Here is a 22,327-nt window from a genome sequence, read left to right as displayed (position 1 = left end):
ATATTTTAAGTGGTTTTATTTCTAGTTAATATAAAACACTTAAATTTCTAGATTTATAGAACTCTGCAAAGTTAAGTGTATTCAGATTTAAATTGACAAGATTTTTTACTTGTTTAAAATGTGAAAGTTTAAAAAAATCCCTTACATTAATTTCTTAAAGAAGAAAAAGCCAGTGTTGGCTTTAGAAGTATTGTAGCTGAGTTTTTTGACATTTTTATTTTCTGTCTTCTTTTGAAGCTTAATTGAATATGTTAACTTATGTCATAAGAATATTATTAGTATAACTGAAACCCATAAGCAGCTTTCATGAGTTGAGGTTTACAGTACACACAAATAATTATTGTTAGCTAATTTGGGCTCTTCTCTAAAGTCTGTGAGTGAATGTATTACTGACAATATAAAATGTTTTTAATAGACCATGTATAAACTTGTAAAACATGAAAGCGGTTAACTTTTAAGGTCTTTTCCAGCTCAAATGGACTCTTGATAATGATAATAATCATTATTATGATAATATAATCATTATCATAATAATGATAATAGATCAGGTAACCATTTGTTTTAAGAACTGTTTGTTATTTTTAATTTTGGTTCATTTGGTTGGTAGGTATTTTTATCCAAGAACATGCAGTGCAAGTTGTGGCTTACACTGAAATAAAAGCTAAAATTTAGCTTGCATATTTTTATTACATTGAATAGAATTATAATAAAAGCATTGGCTCTAATACATGAGAAAATTCAGTAACTAATAAGCACTACTTACAAACATGTTTTAGATTATAGGTTGGTCAGACATTGTCTTAAAAAGCCAGAAAACTGGCTTAACCTTACTTAATTCAGACTTCACTATGGCTTCAGCCAACTTGATACCTCAAGTAATTTAACAGTACTTTTTGAAACAGAGCTATAGATCTCTGATGATCAGTCCCTCACTTTATTGACCAAAACCCAAGCCCCTGAAGGTTATGTGATTTACCAGAAATCCTATCATCTGTTAATTGCAGAACAAGGTTTCTTGACTCTTAGTACTGTATGTTTTCCATCATGTTACACTGACTCATACAAGGTGAATTTTTAAAATCATTTTTAGAGACTTTTTTACCTACAGTAAGAAAGCACAAAACAATATGCATAAAGAAGAGGAGAATAGGAATTTCACTTCTGTTACAGAGATACAGGAAATAATGTAGTAGAAGTTAATTGAGACTTAAAAGCAACATGAGTAAAGAAATGTTTGGAGATGGTATATCTGGTTTTGATAGTCTCCTTTAGAGAAATGAGGTGACTTTGAGGTAGGGGTACTAATTCAGAACTGACATTGTATGGAAAAAGCTTTTCATACTGAAGTGTGGGAAAGGTGTTTCCCATGCATGGTGAGCTTCTCTTTTAAAGAAAATGTTATTGAAAAAACATTAGTCAGTTGATATTTTTCTTTAAAGTACTTACTGCTATTTTATGCTCCCATATAGAAAATCCACAAAAGCGTCATTAGATTTCTGTGGAGTTTGTGTCCTATACAAGCTAAGTTTGAGTGTTTTAACTTAAAAAAAATTTTTTTTGAACAATTTTTGATCAGTAGGGCAGTGCTCTTCTATTTTTAAACTCTTGATTTTTTAAAAAAGTGTTTGTGCGTCAGCATAGCGTCTGTTTCCTTTTTTAAGGAATTCAAGAGTGATTGTTTATAAATCCTTGTTGAGGAGCTTATTGTTTCTGTGGCTTTTTAAATGGCTATATTAAAGGGGGAATTATCACATGAACAGACATCCTGATTAACAGCATTTCACTGTGGTGATGGGGGAGGGATATTCTTTACATAAATAACTTGCTATGTAATAAATATTTCATAAATATAATTGACCTTGCCAAAAAAGTTTGTGTCAATCAAAATAGGTACATAAGAAAAAAGAATGGAATTTATCACCTCAAATCTAGTATGATATATTCCAAACATTAACATAAATATATCCTGAGTCCCTAAGATTTTGGAGAATTGTGCAAAAAAAAAATTATGAGAGAATAGTTTTAGAGTGAGGAAGGCAGGCAGGTAGAAGGCCAGCAGAAAATAGTGACTACACCTCATATTTGAAATAACCTGGCCCTAGACCAGGGACTTGATGGTAGAGTTGGCAGGTATTTGTACACATAAAGAGGTTGCATAGGCAGAGGAAAACAGAGCAGCTAGTAAACATGGTGGAAATCTTAGTGCAGGGCTTTGAGAGTCAGGTAGAAAAGAATGTTACCTAAAATGAAGAAGAAAAACTACAGAGAACATTTTTGCCATTGCTCATATTGAAGTCTATTAGGGGTTATATTTGAGAAAGAGGTTTGTGGAATTACATCCACAATAAACAGAACAAGGGGAATATCTAAATAGTCGATTTTCATTTTCTCCACAAATATCTGACCAAGTCATCCTGGCTTTTGTGTTTTTAATGCATTTGCCTTCCCTTTCTCTAAAGCATCATCTTATAATATAGGTAGGTAACTGCTACCCTGCAACCAACAGAGGCAGTGTAAAACTTAGCTTTCCTCACTGTCTGATAAACATTAAGTAGGTGTTGTTTTTCTACGAAATAATATAACCTGTCCTTATTGGTGGGTATTTAAAATATCAAATTATTTTAGTCCTTTGTATCATCAATAAGATAAAGCTCTCCAGTGGTTAGCATGACATGATATATGTTACTCTCCCTGAAAAGGGGAAATCAATAGAATTAAAAATAGCTTCTAGAATATGTACCCTTTTTGTGTAAAATTTCAAATACAGATATGTCCTCTCAGTGTAAGTTTTTCATTCATTAGTAATTTTCTGCTGCTTTAGACTAAAAATAGAACCTAATTTAATATAAGCCTGGGAATACATGCAGCCTTTAGGATATTTTTTGAAAGAGTTTAAACTTATGCCAAATTTTCTTGGTTTATTTTTAGCTTCTGCTGTTTTTTCTTTCTAATCAAGCTAAAAACAACTTAAACTTGAGTTACTTTAGAAGTTAATACAACAGTGATGATTGTGGGAGTGTTTATTTCACCGCCAGCTTCAGAAACTCCTCTTCTGAATACAGTGTACAGGAAGGTACAGCTGCTACTTCCTAAAATCTGGAAGAAGGCTTAACAAGAATTACAGAATCACAATTAGATTGCTAATTTTTCAATGACTTTAGTGCCTTTAACCAAGATTAGCTACATTCTGGATTAAATCATTTATGTGAATTTATGTCGTGATTAGATAACTCATGGATTCATTCTTTATAATTAGGTCTTATAGCTATGGGAACCTTAACAGATCCTTTAATCCAGGGAGGTTATATGATATGGTAGAAAAAAGCAATAAATCAGGGATCACATGATCTAGATTCTGGTTTCATCTCTGTTGCTCTGCTGTGTGACTTTAGGTAGCTTAGTTACTTCTCTCATATGTAGAAAGGGAAAAACAAGAGCGGTCCTGCTCACTTCACAGAAATCATATGGAGTTGATTTTGTGAATGCTCTTTGAAATCATTACATAACAGTCACCAGGTGTTGATGTGATCCCCTTTTGACTGATGGCACTGAGGCACATCATGACTTTCCCAGCATTGTCATCAGTTACTAAAGTACTGAAATGGCCAGAAGTTTTGGTATAAAATGAAAAGACAGTTTTAGAATATTTTGCCTTTTAAAAATAGCCAGTTTTCTTAAAGCATTCGTTAATTCACTTAAACTTGCTTTTATTGTTTTTCAACTTAAATTATCTTTGATATCCCACAAGTTTTTAGCCTGACTTAGGTGGCATTTGAGAAGTGAATCTAGATATTGAGTTTAGACTTTTAGGCTGAACTTTTCTTTTAAAAAGGAAGAGATCATCCTTAATTTGAAACACAGCTCAGGGATATTTGGACTAAGTACTAAGGGTCTGTACTAAGGGTCTGGCTTCTCCAACAGTGACAGCTCAGTGTCTCTACAGTGGCCACTACTTTTGCTTCCTAAACACATGATGTTTGAAGCAGCCTCACCTTAACAAATAGATTTGCAGAACAGGAAGAAGATTCTTGAAAGGGAGGATTGTGATGAAACCGATATAAATCTCTGTTTTAAAATCTTGTACAGCCTTCTGTTTTAAAATCTTTTCTTCTGGATGAGACATTAGTCTTTAACGTTTGAGGAACTCTGTAACTGAAGACAAACAATAAAATACCAACAGAAAGGAAATTACTAAAGGATTGTATCTATTTAAATTACTTTTATCAGTAACCCACTCTAGCCTCAGAAGGTATAAAGTTAAAAGAGAGGAGGGGTATTTAAAACCAATATATTTTTTGTTATGTAAATTTTTCTTTAACTCAAAAATGTATTATAATCTTAAATTCAAGGTTGTCTGATACTTAAATCAATTCATTATCTTGATGACCACATATACCAATAGACTGGAAACAGATTTATATTTTATAATAAATCCATGAATTTGATTTTGGGGGTGGGGGAAGTTAATATAATTATTTTACTTTAAGGCTAAATTTAGGCGTTAATCAAACAGAATCAGACTAAATAGAAATTTCCAAACAAATGAATTCTGATTCTTGCTAAATCCTATGCTAATAAAAGACATTATATTTCTTATAAAGAATCCGTAGTATGTAGCCTAACAAAAATAAAGATAGTTGCTACCCTCAATGAATTTATCATTAAATTAGATCTTACCAGCCCATAGTGATGTAAAATAGGAAACTGACACTCCCAATAAAAAATAAGTTAATGAACTCTCCCCTCCTTTTTAAAGACTTACAACTAAATGCAGACCTTGATGAAATTTGAGTTGTAGAAGTGAGTGGGTTTTTTTCCATTATGGGAAGATGTCTCCCCCCCTCCCCCATTTATGCAGATGACGGCCCAGGTCTCTTGTGCTGATGACAGCAGCCTTTCTCCACAACTTGGGAGAATACTGCCAAGGAGAGACTGGAATAGGCAGGCCTGGAGAAGTGACCACACTCAGTCAGCTTCCTGCTTTACTTCATGGAGATGTGAATGAAAAGTAGGTCCTTTCATGGAAGGGGTTGAAGATGCCTACTCTTATGATTGAACTTTCACTGTGTCTACTAGAAATATAAGTAATTAAAAGTTGTGAATAGAACCAAATCAACATATTCTCACACATTTAATAGTTTTAATAACTTACAGGTTATTTATAAGCATCTTATAGCAGTTTTAATTAAACCCCCTACAAATAAAACAATTTAGAAACTGCATTTAACTTAATCTACAACATCATAAGATCCAATTTCTTTATACTTCTGTGACAAATAGTGAGTTTAAGATCAGCTAGTCAGAATGCAGAGGTCAAGAAATAAGTTGACTTGAAATTTTCTATCAGTGGTTTTGCCACTAATTTAGGAAGCAGTTAAAACTAGCAGTTCATTACAAAGTCCACAGCATTCTATGTGATCAGAATATTTTGGGACTTTTAAAATTAAATTTTTAAATATTTAATCTCTTTTGAAAATGTAAATAATAGTTTTAATCATTCTGAATAAAATATTTTAATAAGATACTTTTCCTTTTTCACAGATCCCAATTTTGTTCGGACATTTCTTACAACATATAGATCGTTTTGTAAACCTCAAGAACTACTGAGTCTTATAATAGAAAGGTCAGTCAATTTGAAATTCTTTGTCCTTTTTTTAAAATGAGATTGGGTTAAGATTTTATCTGTTTCTTGGAAATATATTGAATGAGCTTTAAATTGTAATGAATATTTTAAGAAAAAATATCTCCTAGATGACCATTTATTTTATAATATGTTAACTGTGATTATTTAAATACGAAAATAAGCATCCTTTTTACCTAGAAACTCAGTATGTGAAGTTTCAAATTTACAGAATCAGTCAAATTAAAGACCTATATAAAAATGTTGAATTTAGGCTCTGGAAATTCGAATTTTAATGATTTAAATGTTCTAAACAGAATTTTTCAAATATATTACATATTGAGAAAAATGGAGTGAACAACTACTATAATCAAGAAAAGTGTTTCATCCAACCAAAGAGCAGCCAGCTTCTCAAAAATTAACTTTAAACAGTTTTCTGTTGGCTGATTTAGAGTAATTACAGAAGCCAAAACTGAACATCATTTCCTTAACTTTATAATCACATCTATTTTTAGACTTCGCATGTATTCTTTATTATGTTTCTTGTTAGCTTTATCTGTATTGGCAAGTATTAATTTCTTTTTAAAAAATTAAAATAAGATCATTAACCTTTACATTATAGAAACCTCACGTTTTCAATGATGTGTATATCCTCAGTAATTTTTTATGGTGTCTCTTGATTGTGCTGACTAGTAAAAAGGTTTTTTATTTGTATAATTTGATATAATTGGTTTTTTCACTACTTTGTTCTGTTTTATGTTAGGTTTGAAATTCCAGAGCCTGAGCCAACAGAAGCTGATCGCATAGCTATAGAAAATGGAGATCAGCCCTTGAGTGCAGAACTAAAAAGGTTTAGAAAAGAATATATACAACCTGTACAACTGCGGTAAGCATTAAATAAATAACTGAGGTAAATAAGCCTTTTTTGAACTTTTGTGTCAGAGTTGAAGTAAATAGGATCTTTCCCAAACGAGGAAGTAACAAGTAAAATGAGTGAAGTAAAGAGGAATTATCAGAAATTACTGTATAAGTCTTAACTAACATAGAATTTTGAAAGTGTTAAGCCATGTATAAAATTAAAGTTGACCCTTGAACAATGTGGAGGTTAGGGGCACAGATGCTTGGCACAGTAGAAAGTCTACATGCCAAACATGTGGTTCTGTGTCCCCAGATTCAACCACCTGCGTATGGTGTAGTACTGTGGTACAAATTTAATGAAAAAAAAAAAATCTAAATATAAGTATACCCATGCAGTTCACACCCCGTTATTCAAGAGTCAACTGTATTTAATTTGGTAAGAGTTACTCTGTTTTCATCTATAACATTCGTTGTGATAAACGTTTATGTCCGAGTTCCCATGTAATTTAATTATTCTTCTGTGTTAATGCCATAGAGTATTAAACGTATGTCGGCACTGGGTAGAGCACCACTTCTATGATTTTGAAAGAGATGCAGATCTTTTGCAGCGAATGGAGGAATTTATTGGAACAGTAAGAGGTATGTTTCTTTTAAGTGCCTAAGCTTTATATGTAATAAAAGTACCAATATGGTGATTATCGATTGATGTTACTACTCCTCAGTGTGGTTAAGCGATATTTATAATAGTGCCAGCATAACCAACTGAAAAAGTTAAAAGTTGTTCAGTAATCACCCTGTTGATCTAGTGAATTTTCATTTAGTCAATCAACTTCCTGGTTATTATGCATAACATATCAGAGAGGCAGCAGAGCATATTGAACTGAGAGCTGAGAAATTACTTGTGTCGCAAACACTGCCGCTCACCAGATAAATGACTTTGGGCAAAATCATTTTGATTTTTTAGACTTGAGTTTCCTTATCAGTAACATAAGGGACTAGGCCTGATGATCTCCAGAGTTTCCCTTCTGGTTTTAAAGATTCTATGATTGTATGGAATAGGTCAAAGTATGTTCTACACAAATTTGTTTCTGTTTCCACTGAACTCTCTAAATGAGAATCAGAAAATAAAGGGTTAAATAATAGTACTTTCATGCATAGTACAAAACAAGGCTACATCAAAAACTCACACAAAATGAAGGAATCAGTTCTCTGGCACTGTTTGGTTTATAAAATGCAATGTTAGTTAGATTAATGTATGTTAGTGTTAGATTAGTGTATGTTATTAATGTATTTATGTATGTTAGTTGATGATGTATGATTTCTCCTTATAAATCTCATTTGTGTAGGATATATCTTCTGGGGGGGAGAATTATGAAACAGTATTTTGAACTGAAGTTTAGAATAGTAGATGTGAAATTTTTCTACAAATAAATTACTTTCTAATTTTATTTAGAAAAGATATGGAAGAATATATACCAAAGTATCAATAGTGGTTACCCACATGAAGAAAAATGAGATTGTGATAGGGAACAAGAGATGGTAAAGGGGAACTTCTATCTTTTAATTTTGATCATTTGAACTTTTTATAGCAAAGATATATTCAGATGTCACTTGTCTGATTTTAAACTATTTTAAAAAAATACAATACAAATAAATATTATTTGTAATGTAATGTTATTTCAGGTAAAGCAATGAAAAAATGGGTTGAATCCATCACTAAAATAATCCAAAGGAAAAAAATTGCAAGAGACAATGGACCAGGTCATAATATTACATTTCAGAGTTCACCTCCCACAGTTGAGTGGCATATAAGCAGACCTGGGCATATAGAGACTTTTGACCTGCTCACCTTACATCCAATAGAAATTGCTCGACAACTCACTTTACTTGAATCAGATCTATATCGGTATGTAATTTGATATTCAAGGTGAAAAAATCATTTCAAAGGAGTTAATTTCTTCAAATGAAATGCTGATTTCTGCCATATAGGATTGTTATAAGACATAAATGAGTGTCTTGTAATAAGGCCTGATGTATAGAAGGCTCCTCTTCTTTCACTCCCTGATCCCCTTTGCACTGTCTGGATTACAGCTTCTCTTTGTAGTCACCCCTAGTTGGTAGAACTAATAAGTTCAGATCCTGGCTTTACCAATTGCTTACTTGGTATCCTTGAGCAGTTTTAACCTTGTGTAACTTCTGTCCCTCTGCTGCTTAGTTTCCTCAAGAGTAAAATGGGGCTAATGATAGTACCTACTCCTGGAACTGTTGTGAGGTTTAAAATAGTCCGTATATTTCCAATGCTTAGCACATTGCCCAGTGCAGATGAAGAGTTAGCTACTGCCAATATCCTTGTGAGTTTAAGTCATGACCTTTTTTAGTTTTTCTACATTGATACAACCACTATCTCAAAAAATGTCTGTTTCTAGTTTTAAACAGGGACTACTTAGAATCTCAAACTATTTTTCTAATAACTAAATGAAAAAAGGAACTAAGTTGATAGATCTCCCACCAAAGATCATCACTATCCCCCAAATCAGTGTTAGAATCTGTTTTACTCTTCCCCAGGACCTTTTTGAGATAGGATTTTTCCCCTCCTTTAGAAAGAAAAAAAATTACAAGTTGCATTGATTACTATACCCTCATTGGACTGACTATTATAACAGCTATCATTTAAAAGGATGATCCCAAACTACTTTGTCACCCTAATTTGTTAGATAATATTTATAAGTGCTGGGAAAGATACTATGAAGAAATCCCTACCTTGTTCAAAGCAAAATGCTACTGTAAAGGAAAAAAAAAAAAAACCCAAGGGTATATACATTCAAAAAAATTTTAAGTCTATAGGAAAAGATGCAAAAATACAATTTTTTTTATACCTTGTTTTCATAAACCTTTTTTTTTTGTTGTAAGAGAAAAGTTTATATGGGAATTTAGTTTTTATTTATCTCATTTACTTAACAAAACAGTCATACTAGAGGGAAAAGTATTAAGTAGAATTATGTCTTGATGACTTTAGAGCTGTACAGCCATCAGAATTAGTCGGAAGTGTGTGGACAAAAGAAGACAAAGAAATTAATTCTCCTAATCTTCTGAAAATGATCCGGCATACCACTAATCTCACTCTGTGGTTTGAGAAGTAAGTATTACTGACCTTCTTACATTTCATAGCAGTCAGCTATGTTAGAAATTTCAGTGCAGTGCTATTTCTGCATCATGTCTTTTTTTTGTCCCTCTATTCCTCCTTTCTTTTACACTCACTGAATAATTTTCTAATGAAGCATTTTAAAGGTTTTTTTTTTAGTGATTGCTTTTAGGTTTACCACATACATCTTAACCAGAATTAGCTTCAGATCTATACCAGCTTAATTCCAATGATATATAGAAAGGTTACTCCTCTGTAGCCCTATTCCCGTTCCTCCATCTTTAGGGTATTGTCATGTGTTATGTAGATCTAACAATGCATTGTTATAATTTTTGTTTTACCATTTACCCTCATTTTCTTGGCCCATTACTGCTTTGCTTTCACCCACTCTTTGTGTAGTTATTAGCAATATGTCTCACATAAATAACATTTCTATGTTACAGGCCTGACAATACATTTCATTTCATATTACTTTATACAGTTGGTTTTTAGATCAATTAAAGAGAAGCAATAAGGGAAAAAATAGCCATTTAATCACATAATTACCTTTTCTGCTGCTCTTTATGTGGATTCATATTACCATCTGGGGTCACTTGCTTTCAGCCTGAAGAACTTGGGAAATATTTCTTGTATGGTGGGTCGCTAGCAACAAACTCAGTTCTTGTTTATCTGGGAAAGTCTATATTTTGCCTTCATTTTTTAAACAATACCTCTGTCTTCAAGTTTTATTTCTTCTGCGAATTCAAATTGACTGTTAGGTCCCTCTAGTAAATTTTTTAATTATAGTACCTTTCAAATCCAGTTTCCATTTGGTTTCTTTTCTAATTCCTGTGTCTTTTATGATACTCTCTATTGATGCACATTGTCATCATACCTCCCTTTACTTTTTATATCATCCTTTCCTTTGGTTCTGTGAACATATTCATAATAGCTACTCTGAAATCTTTTTGTTGTTAAATTTGACATCTGATCTGTCTTACAGGCGGTTACTTGTTCCCTGCTTTTTTTCCCAGTGAAGCTTCACATTTTAGAAAATATACTGTAGCAATTTGAAGTACTGCTCCTCCTACCCGCAAGGCTTGTTCCTGTTACTGCTTGTTCATTTGTTTAGTAATTAGCTGGATTATTTTAGTGAAGCCTGTTCCTCCCACACCCCTGACACTGAGATGTTAAACTGAAATGTTCTTCTTCTGGGAGGTAGAGATTTGGGTATGCCCACAGTCACCCTAAAAAGGCAGTGATGAAGGTAGGGCTTTCTTTCCCATCCTTGACCAAGCTCAGTTGTTAAATTCCATTAATTGCCAGCTGATGGCTCCGTTGTTTTCAACAATTCCCTTGTGGCATAAATTGCTCTGCAAACTAATCCAATCAAGTTGTGACTCTTGAAGGAATGTTTTCTGAGGTCTCCGATACATGTTCTAACCCCAGGAGGGGTCCTTCCAGCTGTCTTATTCTCTGATTTTCTCCTGCAAGCTAGTTGGCGCTCTGTCCAGGTCGTATCTTCATTAGATCCGCGAATCTTCTGAATTGCCCTTCACCATCACCTTCACTGTTCTTGAGGTGTTCCTTAGGTTAAAACTTCTCCGCACTTTGTTGCAAATGACAGACTAGGAGCTGTTTGAGTCTGGAGTCTGGAGCTGGAGATAGTGACAGGCTACTCTCTGAGTGACAGTCCTCTTCTAGGAACTGAGTGCTCGTGGTTGGTAGGGTGGTGAGGAGAGGTTTGGTGTGTGTGCATATCCACCCACAGTAGCCTGAGGTCCTCTTGGCTTGCTTCTCCTGGCATGGAGCCACTGTCTTAGGAACCAAGAAGGGATGTCTTCCCACTGCTGTTAGTATACCACTCAGGGTAGAGCCTCTGTTCCATGTGGGAGTTGGGCAGAATCTATACTCTATACTTGGGGCTTAGCTTCAGCAGCTGGCATCTGGGGGCAGGATGAGAAATGCGGAAATCCTGCTCCTCCAGGGAAGAAAGCCTTCAGCTGGGAGCCAGGGGGATAGAGAGCCCCACTACCCACCCCTACCCGCACACAAGGGTCTCTGAGAGGAGGAGGGGGGCGGTCTTGGTTCATATACCACAGACTCTTACCTCTCTTACAGACTTATTGTAGATTTTCCTGAATAGACGTTTCTTTACTTGCCATTTGCTCTTAGGGCCATTACCAGAGATTGCTGGAACTTCATATATAATTATATGTATAATTTTTACCAGTTTCACTGAGGAGTAAGCAGAACTCCTTACACTGTCATGTCAGAAGTCCAGAATCTCAGTCCAGTTTTATAGTTTGAACCAGAGATTGGAGTTTTATGTATTGGCCATATTTTTTTCTAAGTAAATACAATATGATTTCTAGACCAATATTTTATAAGGGTGATATGAAGTTTCCACAGATCATATTAGCATTATCAGAATAATGGACCAGTGACATAAGGGAATGACTAGAGCGTGAGCTACAGTGTGGATAAAGACCAGAAGGCAGTTCTTAAAGAGAAATAATGCGTCTGAAAGTTAGGACTTCCTTCTATTTATGTTATTACTTCTTAACTTCTAAGAAGTAAAACTTGGGAATTTTCCCTCCAAATGTTACTTCCTGATTTCTAATTTAGCAAGTCAAATAACTACACTTCAGTATGAAGAAACCTTTTTCCATCATAATGATTAAAACTTTGTAAAGAGGAAACATAACTCATAAGACATACAATTTTCATTTCTGTCCTATTTTCAATAAATTACTGAGAAGGTCATTTCCTGCTTTTTCCTTTTTCTTTCTGTTTTTTTAATTGTAAGATTTTTTTCAATGTACAAATAAATATAGTGTTATTAACTATAGGCATAATGTTGTACAGCAGATGTCTAGAATTTATTCATCTTAAATAACTGAAATTTTATACATGCTCATTAGCAACTCATTCCCCTCTCCCCCAACCCCTGGCAACTATCATTCTATTCTGTTCTTTGCTTTTACGAGTTTGACTATTTTAGACACTTCATATATGTAGAATCATGTAGTATTTGTCCTTCTATGACTGGCTTATTTCACTTAGCATAAATGTCCTCAGTGTTTATCCATGTTATTCACATATTGTAGGATTTCCTTCTTTTTTTAAGGCTAAATAATATTCCATTGTACATAGATTTCTTGTTTCCTTTATCCCTTCGTTCATAGGTGGACATTTAGGTTGTTTCTGTATTTGGCTATCTGTGATTAATGCAGTGAACATGGGAGTGCTAATATCTGTTTGAAATCCTGATTTCAGTACTTTTAGATAAATACCTAAAAGTGGGATTGCTGGATCATGTGATAGTTCTGTTTTTAATTTTTTTGCAGAACCTCCATACTGTTTTCCATAGCAGCTACATTTTACATTTTACATTTACATTATCAACATTGTACCAGGGTTCCAGTTTCTGCCTTTTTAATCTAAGAGGTTCTTGTTCATTTGCTGCAGTGGTTCTTAGTCATAGCTATGCATTAGAATTGAAGTCACCTCTAGATAAATCACCCTGGACCTACCTATTTTTACAAAAGCCCCACAGGTGATCTAAGTTTGTATACCTAGTTAATATCAACTGAAATAGTTAAATAAAAGATATAAACATATACTTGTATCATACCTTTAAAAATGTCCAGCTAACTCTTTAGCTAGAATATGAAATATTTGTAGAGATCTAACTAGTGCTTTAAACATGTAAACATACTGTGTTTAATTTGATAATAAGACAAGGTTATTTTGATAGTCTTGCAGTGTTTTTTTCTTAGTGTTAGATCAGCCGCACCAGAGAATAATGTAATCTGCAACTTCACATTTTTGTTAATATTTAATATTGATTGATATTTATTTTTTCCATTTATATATCCTATTTTTCTCAGATTATAAGTTGTTTAATATTACACATTATTGAAAACCAAGTTTAAAATGTTTTTTTCCCCTTTACTGATAAATGATTAGTAAATAAAAATTCCTTTTGAATGTTAGAAATAGAGAATAAACTCCCACTGAGGAATTTTCTTCTTTTGAGCATAGCTTCCTTTTAGCTATTTACTGGGATATTTATACTTTCCAAGAATTCTTGGTATTTAAATGTAAAGAGTTTTTGTTTCCATTGCCTTTTTCTAAGTAATTTTTAAAAATTTATTCTTAATCATGGTAAAATACTTTTACTTTTTACATTATAGTGCATATCTAAGGAACTTTTCCTAGAAATGTAGCTGATTATTTCTGTGTATCAAAGAAAGAAATTGAGCGTTAATCACTAAAACCTTACAACTAGATAAAGAATAGGAGGAAGAGAATTCTGAATTTGAGAATAAATTCCCCTAGAATACACCCACATCCTAAAGACCAGCATATATTCAACAAGATGATAGACTCATCAGTTAATTCTAATGCTGAGAGAGAATGCACCAAGTACAATAGGAAGTGACTGACAGTTGACTGTATCTGTCTGGAAAACAGTAAAGAGCAGCATGCCTAACTGTGAAGGCACTGCCTCGCCCTCCAGTCACCTACTATTTACCTATCATTCTAAATACATATTCTCTACGGTTTTACCCTGTAGCCACCCTCCACTTTTTCTTTTCGACACTAAATTCTTTAAATCATATCTTGGGTGGGAAAACAAATTTTTAAATTCAGTTTTTCTCTTTGATTCCCAGATGTATTGTAGAAACTGAAAACTTAGAAGAAAGAGTAGCAGTGGTAAGTCGAATAATTGAGATTCTGCAAGTCTTTCAAGAGCTGAACAACTTCAATGGTGTCCTTGAGGTTGTCAGTGCTATGAACTCATCACCTGTTTACAGGCTAGACCACACATTCGAGGTAGGTTTGCATAGGTGTTTTTAAAATAAACTTCTATTCCCTGTCCTAAGAGTCAGTTATGATCTTTAATTTTTAAGTGCCTCATCTGTCTTTTCAGTAACAGTTGAAATGATGGGATTATCTAAATTCTGTATTGAATTGGTGCTCTTTTTAAATTAGGCAGTCTCATTAAAATGTGTTCACAGGTCCTAGCTTAAGTTAGAAGAAAAAGATTTCAGTATGTAATTTGTAATATAATGTACAGTTAAATGCTCACATAATTAAGGAATAGCGAGATAAACTAGATTACTCTCACACGGGCACACACACACACACACCCCTTTTTAAATCTGTAGTAGAGTGTTTGAAGCAGTTTTATCATTCTTTGAATCAAACTGATACTCTTGTATTTGGGCTTTACTCTTAGCCTAGCGGTTTTTGGCAAAATTTGTGATTCCTTTTGTAAACTTACGCTCCCTAAATACTATTTTTTTTATTGTAGCAAATACCAAGTCGCCAAAAGAAAATTTTAGAAGAAGCTCATGAACTAAGTGAAGATCACTATAAGAAATATTTGGCAAAACTCAGGTCTATTAATCCACCATGTGTGCCTTTCTTTGGTGAGCATTTCTTCTTAAATTACTTACTTTGTCTCTGTATAAAACAAGGTAGTTATTTCATTAAATGACTGAATAGATACATGTCTAATATACCAGCAGAAAGTACTAATTTAGCATATATTTAGCACCTGAATCCCCTTAGAATTTTTCTCTATTAGGACTGTTCAAGATCAAGCACAATATATATATATATTTTTTTTTTTAAATTTCTATATTGGGCAGCAATTTGATATTATACAATGCTAACTTCTCTTTTAATATTCATAGAAATCTTTTTAATTCAATTTTAATAAACCAAACACTCTACAGAAAGGGCATGACCATATTTACCCATATTTATAATCATGCTTCTTATAAACAGTTTCACAAGGTTAAAAATCATGATGCATGTGTCTTTGGGCACACACCTTCTGCACATCAAAATTTTACTACCCTTTTTTCTTTCCCTTCTGCACCAGAGGAAGGAAATGCCTTTTCTTCCTTTAAAGACTGAAACATCTACCATCTGAATCTTTTCCTTTCCTGTATCTTATTCTGTCTTTTATTTCCTATATTTGATATCTTCAGTATCTCTTTAACACTGGTTTCTTTTCTCTGCTTGTATATATGCTCTGATGATTCTTCCTTTAAATGCTTTCAAAAATTATCATCTCAATGACACAGCTGGTGTTTAGTCTTTTTAGTATGTGGTATATTTTTTTCTAGCATTTTCCTCAACTCTCTGGATTTTCTGTATAGCTTTAAGTTACACTGCACATAACATTGTTATGTCCTGATGATACTTTTTCAGTTAACATATTTTCCCACTTTTTTTGTTCAGGCTTTATACTACTTTCGTATTGACTTTTTTTTTTTTTTTTAAACTTAAGCTGAAGCCACCCTAATTTATTCATTGGTCTTCACACACAACATTTACTTTTTTTTTTGGCTAGGGGAGGTAATTAGGTTTATTTATTTCTTTGTTTTTAGAGGAGGTTCTGGGGATTGAACCTAGGACCTTGTGCATGCTAAGCATGCGCTCTACCACTGAGCTGTATCCTCCCCTGCTATATTTACTTCTAATCTTTGTCCTATTCATATTGTATATAGTTGTAATTGTGTGACATGTACACGTTGTTTATTTTTTTCACTTACCATTTCCTCAATATATTGTCATGTTTTATTAGTCTTCATAATTAACATTTGTAATGGCTGTGTGATGTTCCTTAAAATTGTTCTACAATTTATTTAACTATCACCCTGTGACTGGATGTACGCATACATTGTTTCCAGCTTTTTTGCTTTCCTGAATAATGTTATAATGAATATCTTCATATATTTAGCTGGATATTTGTTGAGCTAGATATTTTACCAATCTGCCCCTTAGTTTTTATTCTTTGAAATACAGTATTTTTAAATTCTGTAATCTGTCCATTTTTCCCATTATGATTTCTATTGTTTCTAACCTTAGAAAATCCTTCCAGTCTGGTAATTTATTATTCAGACATAATTTCTTTTAGCTTTATGGTTTGACTTTTTAAATTATATTCTTTAATCAACCTGAAGTCTATTTTAGATATCATATGAAATATTCAAATTTATTTCTCACCAAATTATTTGTTGACCTAGGTTTATTGAATGAGTCTTCTTCATCACCATTTACATATGATACTTCCTTCTTTAATAAATACTATTTACCATTAACTTCTTAAACTAGCGCCCCAGTTTTGATGATGGGCACTTTATAATCAGTGATTCTCAACTGGGGCAATTTTTGCCCCCTAGGGAACATTTAGCAATGTCTAGAGATATTTTTCATTGTTCTAACTGGGAGGTACTAAAGGCATCTCGTCAGTAGAGGACAAGAATATTGCTGACGTCCTACAATGCACAGGACAGCCCTCCACTACAAAGAACTATCCAGTCTGAAAGGCCAGTAGTGGTGCCAAGGCTGAGAGACCCTGCTTTAGATTTATAGCGCTTTCACATGTGATAAAGCTGGTTTGCCAGTGTTTCTTCAGTATTTTCTTTACCAATTTTGTCTCTGTTTTTCCAAATAAACTTTATAATTAGGGGGGAGGGTAGTAATTCCCCAGAATGCAGTTGGAATGATCTATCAATTAATTTGAAAAGAACATTTATGACATTTAGCTTTTTCTTAGGTTTTTTTTTTCCTTAGGTATTTTTTTATTGTGAATGGTATTCATTTTTTAATAGTCAATTCCTCTTAATTCCAGGAATTACTAATTTTCTTAGATTTTCTAAATATTTAATCATGTCTAGCAATACTAATAGTGTATTTTCCTTTGAGCTTATTTCTGTGTTATGCTGTATACCATTAGTCATAACTTATTATCCCCATATTCCCACTGTCAGTCATTATACCACCACCCATTCAGCCACTCAGGCATGAAGTTGAGAGTCTTCCTTCCCACTGTACCCACGCTCTACCCAAACCAGTTAATCGGTTCTTGTGGAATGGACTCCACTCTATCCCTGTAGACCCTAAGATAGCCCTCATCATCTCCCCAGGACTACTTTTATTCTGTTAACTTCCTGCTTCTAGTCTTATCTGCTTTTAACCTATCTGGCTTTACAGAACAACCAGAGTAATCACTCTAGAATGCAAAGATGCTAATAATCTCCTAATTACCTACTGGATAAAAGTTAAACTCTTTACAAAAAGGTTCTTCATGACCCAGTACAGGTGCTACTACCCACAGAGTCTTCACAGTTGGACCATCAATTTGTGATCAGTATGGAAAGTTGATTTTTGGCTGCCGTTAAATAAACTGTTATGGACTTTGTCAGACTGAACATTGAGCTAAGTGGATCATTCAACTTAGGGTAGAGGAGAATATAGCTGACTGAAAAGTACAAGAGCCAGTAACAAGCAGATGTGGAAAATAAAAGACCCTGTGCTTATTAGAACACATGGTCAATTTGTCTTGCGAATGTATAATCAAGAGTAGCCTAGGTGCTGAGAAATAGCCAAGTGACTAATACGCTTAATAACTGCATACTTTCTAGAACCAAACAGGCAATGATGTCTATCATGTTTTCACTATTGCTAATTGTTCACTATTGAGTTTGAATCATTTAATCTTTTCAAGAATGTAGCCAAAAATTGTTGTATTTGAAAGTTTGCCTCTATTACAGAATCATTTAGAACCACTTATCTATGATTAGAACTAACGTGTCTGTTACTTTGTTCATTCTTCTCATCCAGTCCACAACCTGCATTGATGGAGAAGGGATTAGAACTACTCATCCCTTGCCTATCTGTGTGTCTGCACATCCTGCCACCCTCCCTCTGCCGCACACACCAAATCATACCAGACAACATGCTGTTTCCGAGTATGCCTTCCAAGCGCACCGCAAACCATTGCCTTCAAACACATGGCTGCTTTGCTTAGAATGCCCCTCTATCTTATTCTCCTTACTGAACTTCTGTTCACTGTTCATTTTTTGAGACTTAACTTTAAGCATATTTTAACCCTGTGATGTTTTTTCTACTGCCAGCGGTTCAAAGCAGAGTTAGGCACACCTTGTTTGTCCTCTCATAGCATGTTATACATTAGTACTAATGAATATTAGCACTTACCAGATGGTACTGCAGTAGCCCACATTCAAAGCTCTGAATTCCTTGAGGTCAGGAACTGTGTGTCTTGTTCATCTTTGTATCTGCAGTACCTGATGCAGTGCTTGGCATACAGCAGAGACTCAGTACGTGTGTGCTGAGTGAATTAACTCAGATGTTCACACACTCTTTTTTTCCCCAAAGCATTATAGTCAGTACATTAGAGGAAAAGGCAGAATAAGAGAATGGGGCAGGAATAGCAACAAGAGCATCAGTGATCACAACCATAGCCAATTAAGGATCTACTTTTTGTCAGCCACTGTATTTCTCACAGTAGAAGGCTATCCTCATTTTATGGATGAGAAAAACCAAGGCACAGAGAGGCTAAGCAAGTTGCACAAGATCACAAAAGTAGAAAGCAGCAGGGCTGACTCCGGAACCTTTATGCTAGAACAGAAAGCAACAAACGTGCTCCTGTCACTAGAGAGTTGTGTAAAGAACTAAAGTGCCTGTTATTCTGTTGATTCTCCTCCTCATCCAGTGCACAGCCTACAGTAGTGGGCAAACAGGAGCCTCCCTTACCACGTTGCCATAATTGTAGAAGTGCTAAAGACCAGAATATACACAGATTACATGCAGTCCTGTGTTTGATAGGCTCACATATCCTTCCACGTGTCTATAAGGAAGCCTATCCAAATGGTACTACCTCTGAATTACAAATCCTAACAACCTCTTGCAGGCCTCAAGAGCTGAATAAGCAGATAATAATCCTCTGAATTTAACATTTTCCTCATTTGGCAAAAATATGTGTTATTATTTGTGAGTAATAAAAATATGTGAATAATTATTTTTAAAGTTCCTTTAACAAAACCATGACTTATGGCAAATAACATATGATTTGAGGGGAGATGGAAAATTGGTTATTCCTCCTGATGGTAAACTTGGTCTCTCTTTTTCTTGGGTATCTATAAAACCTAAGTCACAGAAGAATTTGATACTTATAAAAATCTTCCTCTTGTTGTTTACTTAGCTTGTTTTTCAGAGAATGAGAACCTGTGCCTTAATTCTTTGGTGATGGTGATTGAGATGGTACAGTGTAATATGCCTGTAATTACTGAGAAAGAAAAAGCTAGCTTTTTCCTTCTTTATCCATAAAATAATTTCATTATATCTTCTAGGAATTTATCTAACTAATATCTTGAAAACAGAAGAAGGCAACCCTGAGGTCCTGAAAAGGCATGGAAAAGAGCTTATAAACTTTAGCAAAAGGAGGAAAGTGGCAGAAATAACAGGCGAGATCCAGCAGTACCAAAATCAGCCTTACTGTTTACGAGTAGAATCAGATATCAAAGTAAGTTGAATTACTTGAGGATACATACTTCTGATTAAGTTTATGACCACCTGATAAAAGGCAGATTTATTTCATAGAGGAGAAAAAGGGAAATAAAATAATTCCAATTTTCTTATGTTAAATGTTTCTTAAATTATTTTCATGAATCTCAAACTGAATTTAAAGTATTTAATAATTATTTATTTCTTTGCATTTATTTTAGAAGTTCTTTGAAAACTTGAATCCAATGGGAAATAGCATGGAAAAAGAATTTACAGATTATCTTTTCAACAAATCCCTAGAAATAGAACCACGAAACCCTAAACCTCTCCCGAGATTTGTAAGCATTCATATATTTTATTTCTTTTACATTTACATATTTTTTGCAGTTATTGTCTATATCTGGTGATTTCTAGTTTTATATAAAGGCATTCAGGGATGAAGTGCACATGTAATGGATAAAAACAGTGAATAACTGCTTAATAAATATGCTCAGGATTATTCCCTCTTGGTTCCAAGTAAATGAGCACTAATATTAATGTGAATAAATCCTGATATGATGATGAAGTTGGGCAAATATACATTTTTTTAACCAAAAAGAAAAATATTATTCAAGATTTATTTTAAGGACAGGAAATTTGATTATACTAATTCATTTACAATAAATATATGTACTTATGACTTTTTTTTAAAGTAAAGACTAATGAGAATTTTTAACCACGAATCATTAGCCATAAAAATAACAGGTTTGGCTAAAGATACTTCTGGGAGGTGGAGGGGAATTGTTTCTTATTACTAGTCAGTGCCTGGGCAAATTTATGTACAGTATCATCACCTCACTGTTCTGAATATAATCTCTCTTATTCATAAGAGAGTCAAAAATTAGGACGTAAACATAAATGGCTGTTAAGTAACCAAGATAAATCAAATAATGTCTATGAACTAAAGCTTATGAAATTACCTAACAAGAAAGTTTCTAAAGGCCTAAAGTTGTTTTTTAATAGATGGATTAAAAACAACAAATTGGAAATAGCTATATATTCTGCTCCATTGAGGCACACTGATATCACTGAGAAGTGATCACTCTAAGAAAAAATTCCGTAAAACTAACATGAACAGATGAAAACTCAAGCAATGTAATGCATTTGTAAATAGCTCAAATGATTCTGATGGTATCACTGTATTACAACATAGTAAGGTATCATAATTCATAACAGTGATCCTGGCTTTTCTATGAAGGTTAACATAGTCCATTTAAAAAGCCAGAGAAACATACAACATATATTAGAAAGATTTCTATCCAAAAGTATTAAAATAACAAATACTCTTGATATTTATAGGACTAAGAGTCAGTTATTTAAAGAAATTCATTCCTTAATAATTTAGATAGCCAAGGCTTTATGGAAATGGGATGTTAACGCTTTAACCTGGACACTTTGATTTGAATCATTATATAACTTCTTTATTAGTGGTTTATGGTTTTCCTAGATACTAGTTCAGTTTTACCAGGCATATATAGAAGAACCTTCTTTTCCATTATGGTGTTGTAAGTACTGTGTTTCTTTTGATATGTCTACAGCCAAAAAAATATAGCTACCCCCTAAAATCTCCTGGTGTTCGTCCATCAAACCCAAGACCAGGTACCATGAGACATCCCACACCTCTGCAGCAGGAGCCAAGGAAAATTAGTTATAGTAGGATCCCTGAAAGTGAAACAGAAAGTACAGCATCTGCACCAAATTCTCCAAGAACACCGTTAACACCTCCTCCTGCTTCTGGTGCTTCTAGTACCACAGATGTTTGCAGCGTATTTGATTCTGATCATTCAAGCCCTTTTCATTCAAGTAGGTGCTAAAATTTTAAGTGCTTTACAGTAATTGTTAGTGTTATATGTGCTAGAGGTAAAAAATAACTTGTATATATATATTCTTATAAATTGGTAGACGAATCAAATACCATTTCAAAAGATATTATAAAATATAAGACAAATTCTAAACTCCAGCAGCTTACAATTTTTAAAAAAATCTATGAAAATAGCCCTCTTTAAATGCATTATACTTTACTGAAATGCCTGATGATGAAATTGATAGTTGAAACTTCATTTGAACATTTGTTTTCAATTGGTGAATTTAAAATGCATCTCTCACTAACAGAGGAAACAACATTAACTCCTAAAATCTGCATGGAATGTCAGCCCATTATTTTAAATGCTGCCTCCAAAATTATATATGAATACTGCTCGGTACATTGTTCCTTTCCCACCAAACTCTGTAGTTTTTCATTTTGCAATGTGTCAAATTGGAACGCCTACTTAATCCTTTCTCAATCTACACCATCCAGCAGATGGTATATAGTGCCTGCTAATACACTGCCTATGCTGTCAAGCCCAGCTGTACGA

General features: G+C 33.7%; 1 protein-coding gene across 2 annotated transcripts in view; it reads left to right on the top strand.

The window, feature by feature from the left end:
* The window catches only part of SOS1 (SOS Ras/Rac guanine nucleotide exchange factor 1), a 134,132-nt gene that overhangs the window by 99,111 nt on the left and 12,694 nt on the right, over positions 1 to 22,327 (top strand). For both annotated transcript variants that reach the window (XM_074378750.1, XM_074378748.1), the window contains exons 11-20: positions 5,542 to 5,623; positions 6,384 to 6,506; positions 7,014 to 7,117; positions 8,162 to 8,384; positions 9,495 to 9,614; positions 14,279 to 14,441; positions 14,923 to 15,040; positions 19,778 to 19,950; positions 20,153 to 20,269; positions 21,509 to 21,773. In XM_074378750.1, coding sequence (XP_074234851.1) covers positions 5,542 to 5,623; positions 6,384 to 6,506; positions 7,014 to 7,117; positions 8,162 to 8,384; positions 9,495 to 9,614; positions 14,279 to 14,441; positions 14,923 to 15,040; positions 19,778 to 19,950; positions 20,153 to 20,269; positions 21,509 to 21,773 — 1,488 coding nt within the window. The remainder of the gene's footprint in view (positions 1 to 5,541; positions 5,624 to 6,383; positions 6,507 to 7,013; positions 7,118 to 8,161; positions 8,385 to 9,494; positions 9,615 to 14,278; positions 14,442 to 14,922; positions 15,041 to 19,777; positions 19,951 to 20,152; positions 20,270 to 21,508; positions 21,774 to 22,327) is intronic.

Source organism: Camelus bactrianus, chromosome 15, assembly GCF_048773025.1.
Source record: "Camelus bactrianus isolate YW-2024 breed Bactrian camel chromosome 15, ASM4877302v1, whole genome shotgun sequence".
NCBI lineage: Eukaryota > Metazoa > Chordata > Mammalia > Artiodactyla > Camelidae > Camelus > Camelus bactrianus.
Note: the sequence above shows the minus strand (reverse complement) of the source record. Positions and strands in the feature narration are given on the sequence as shown.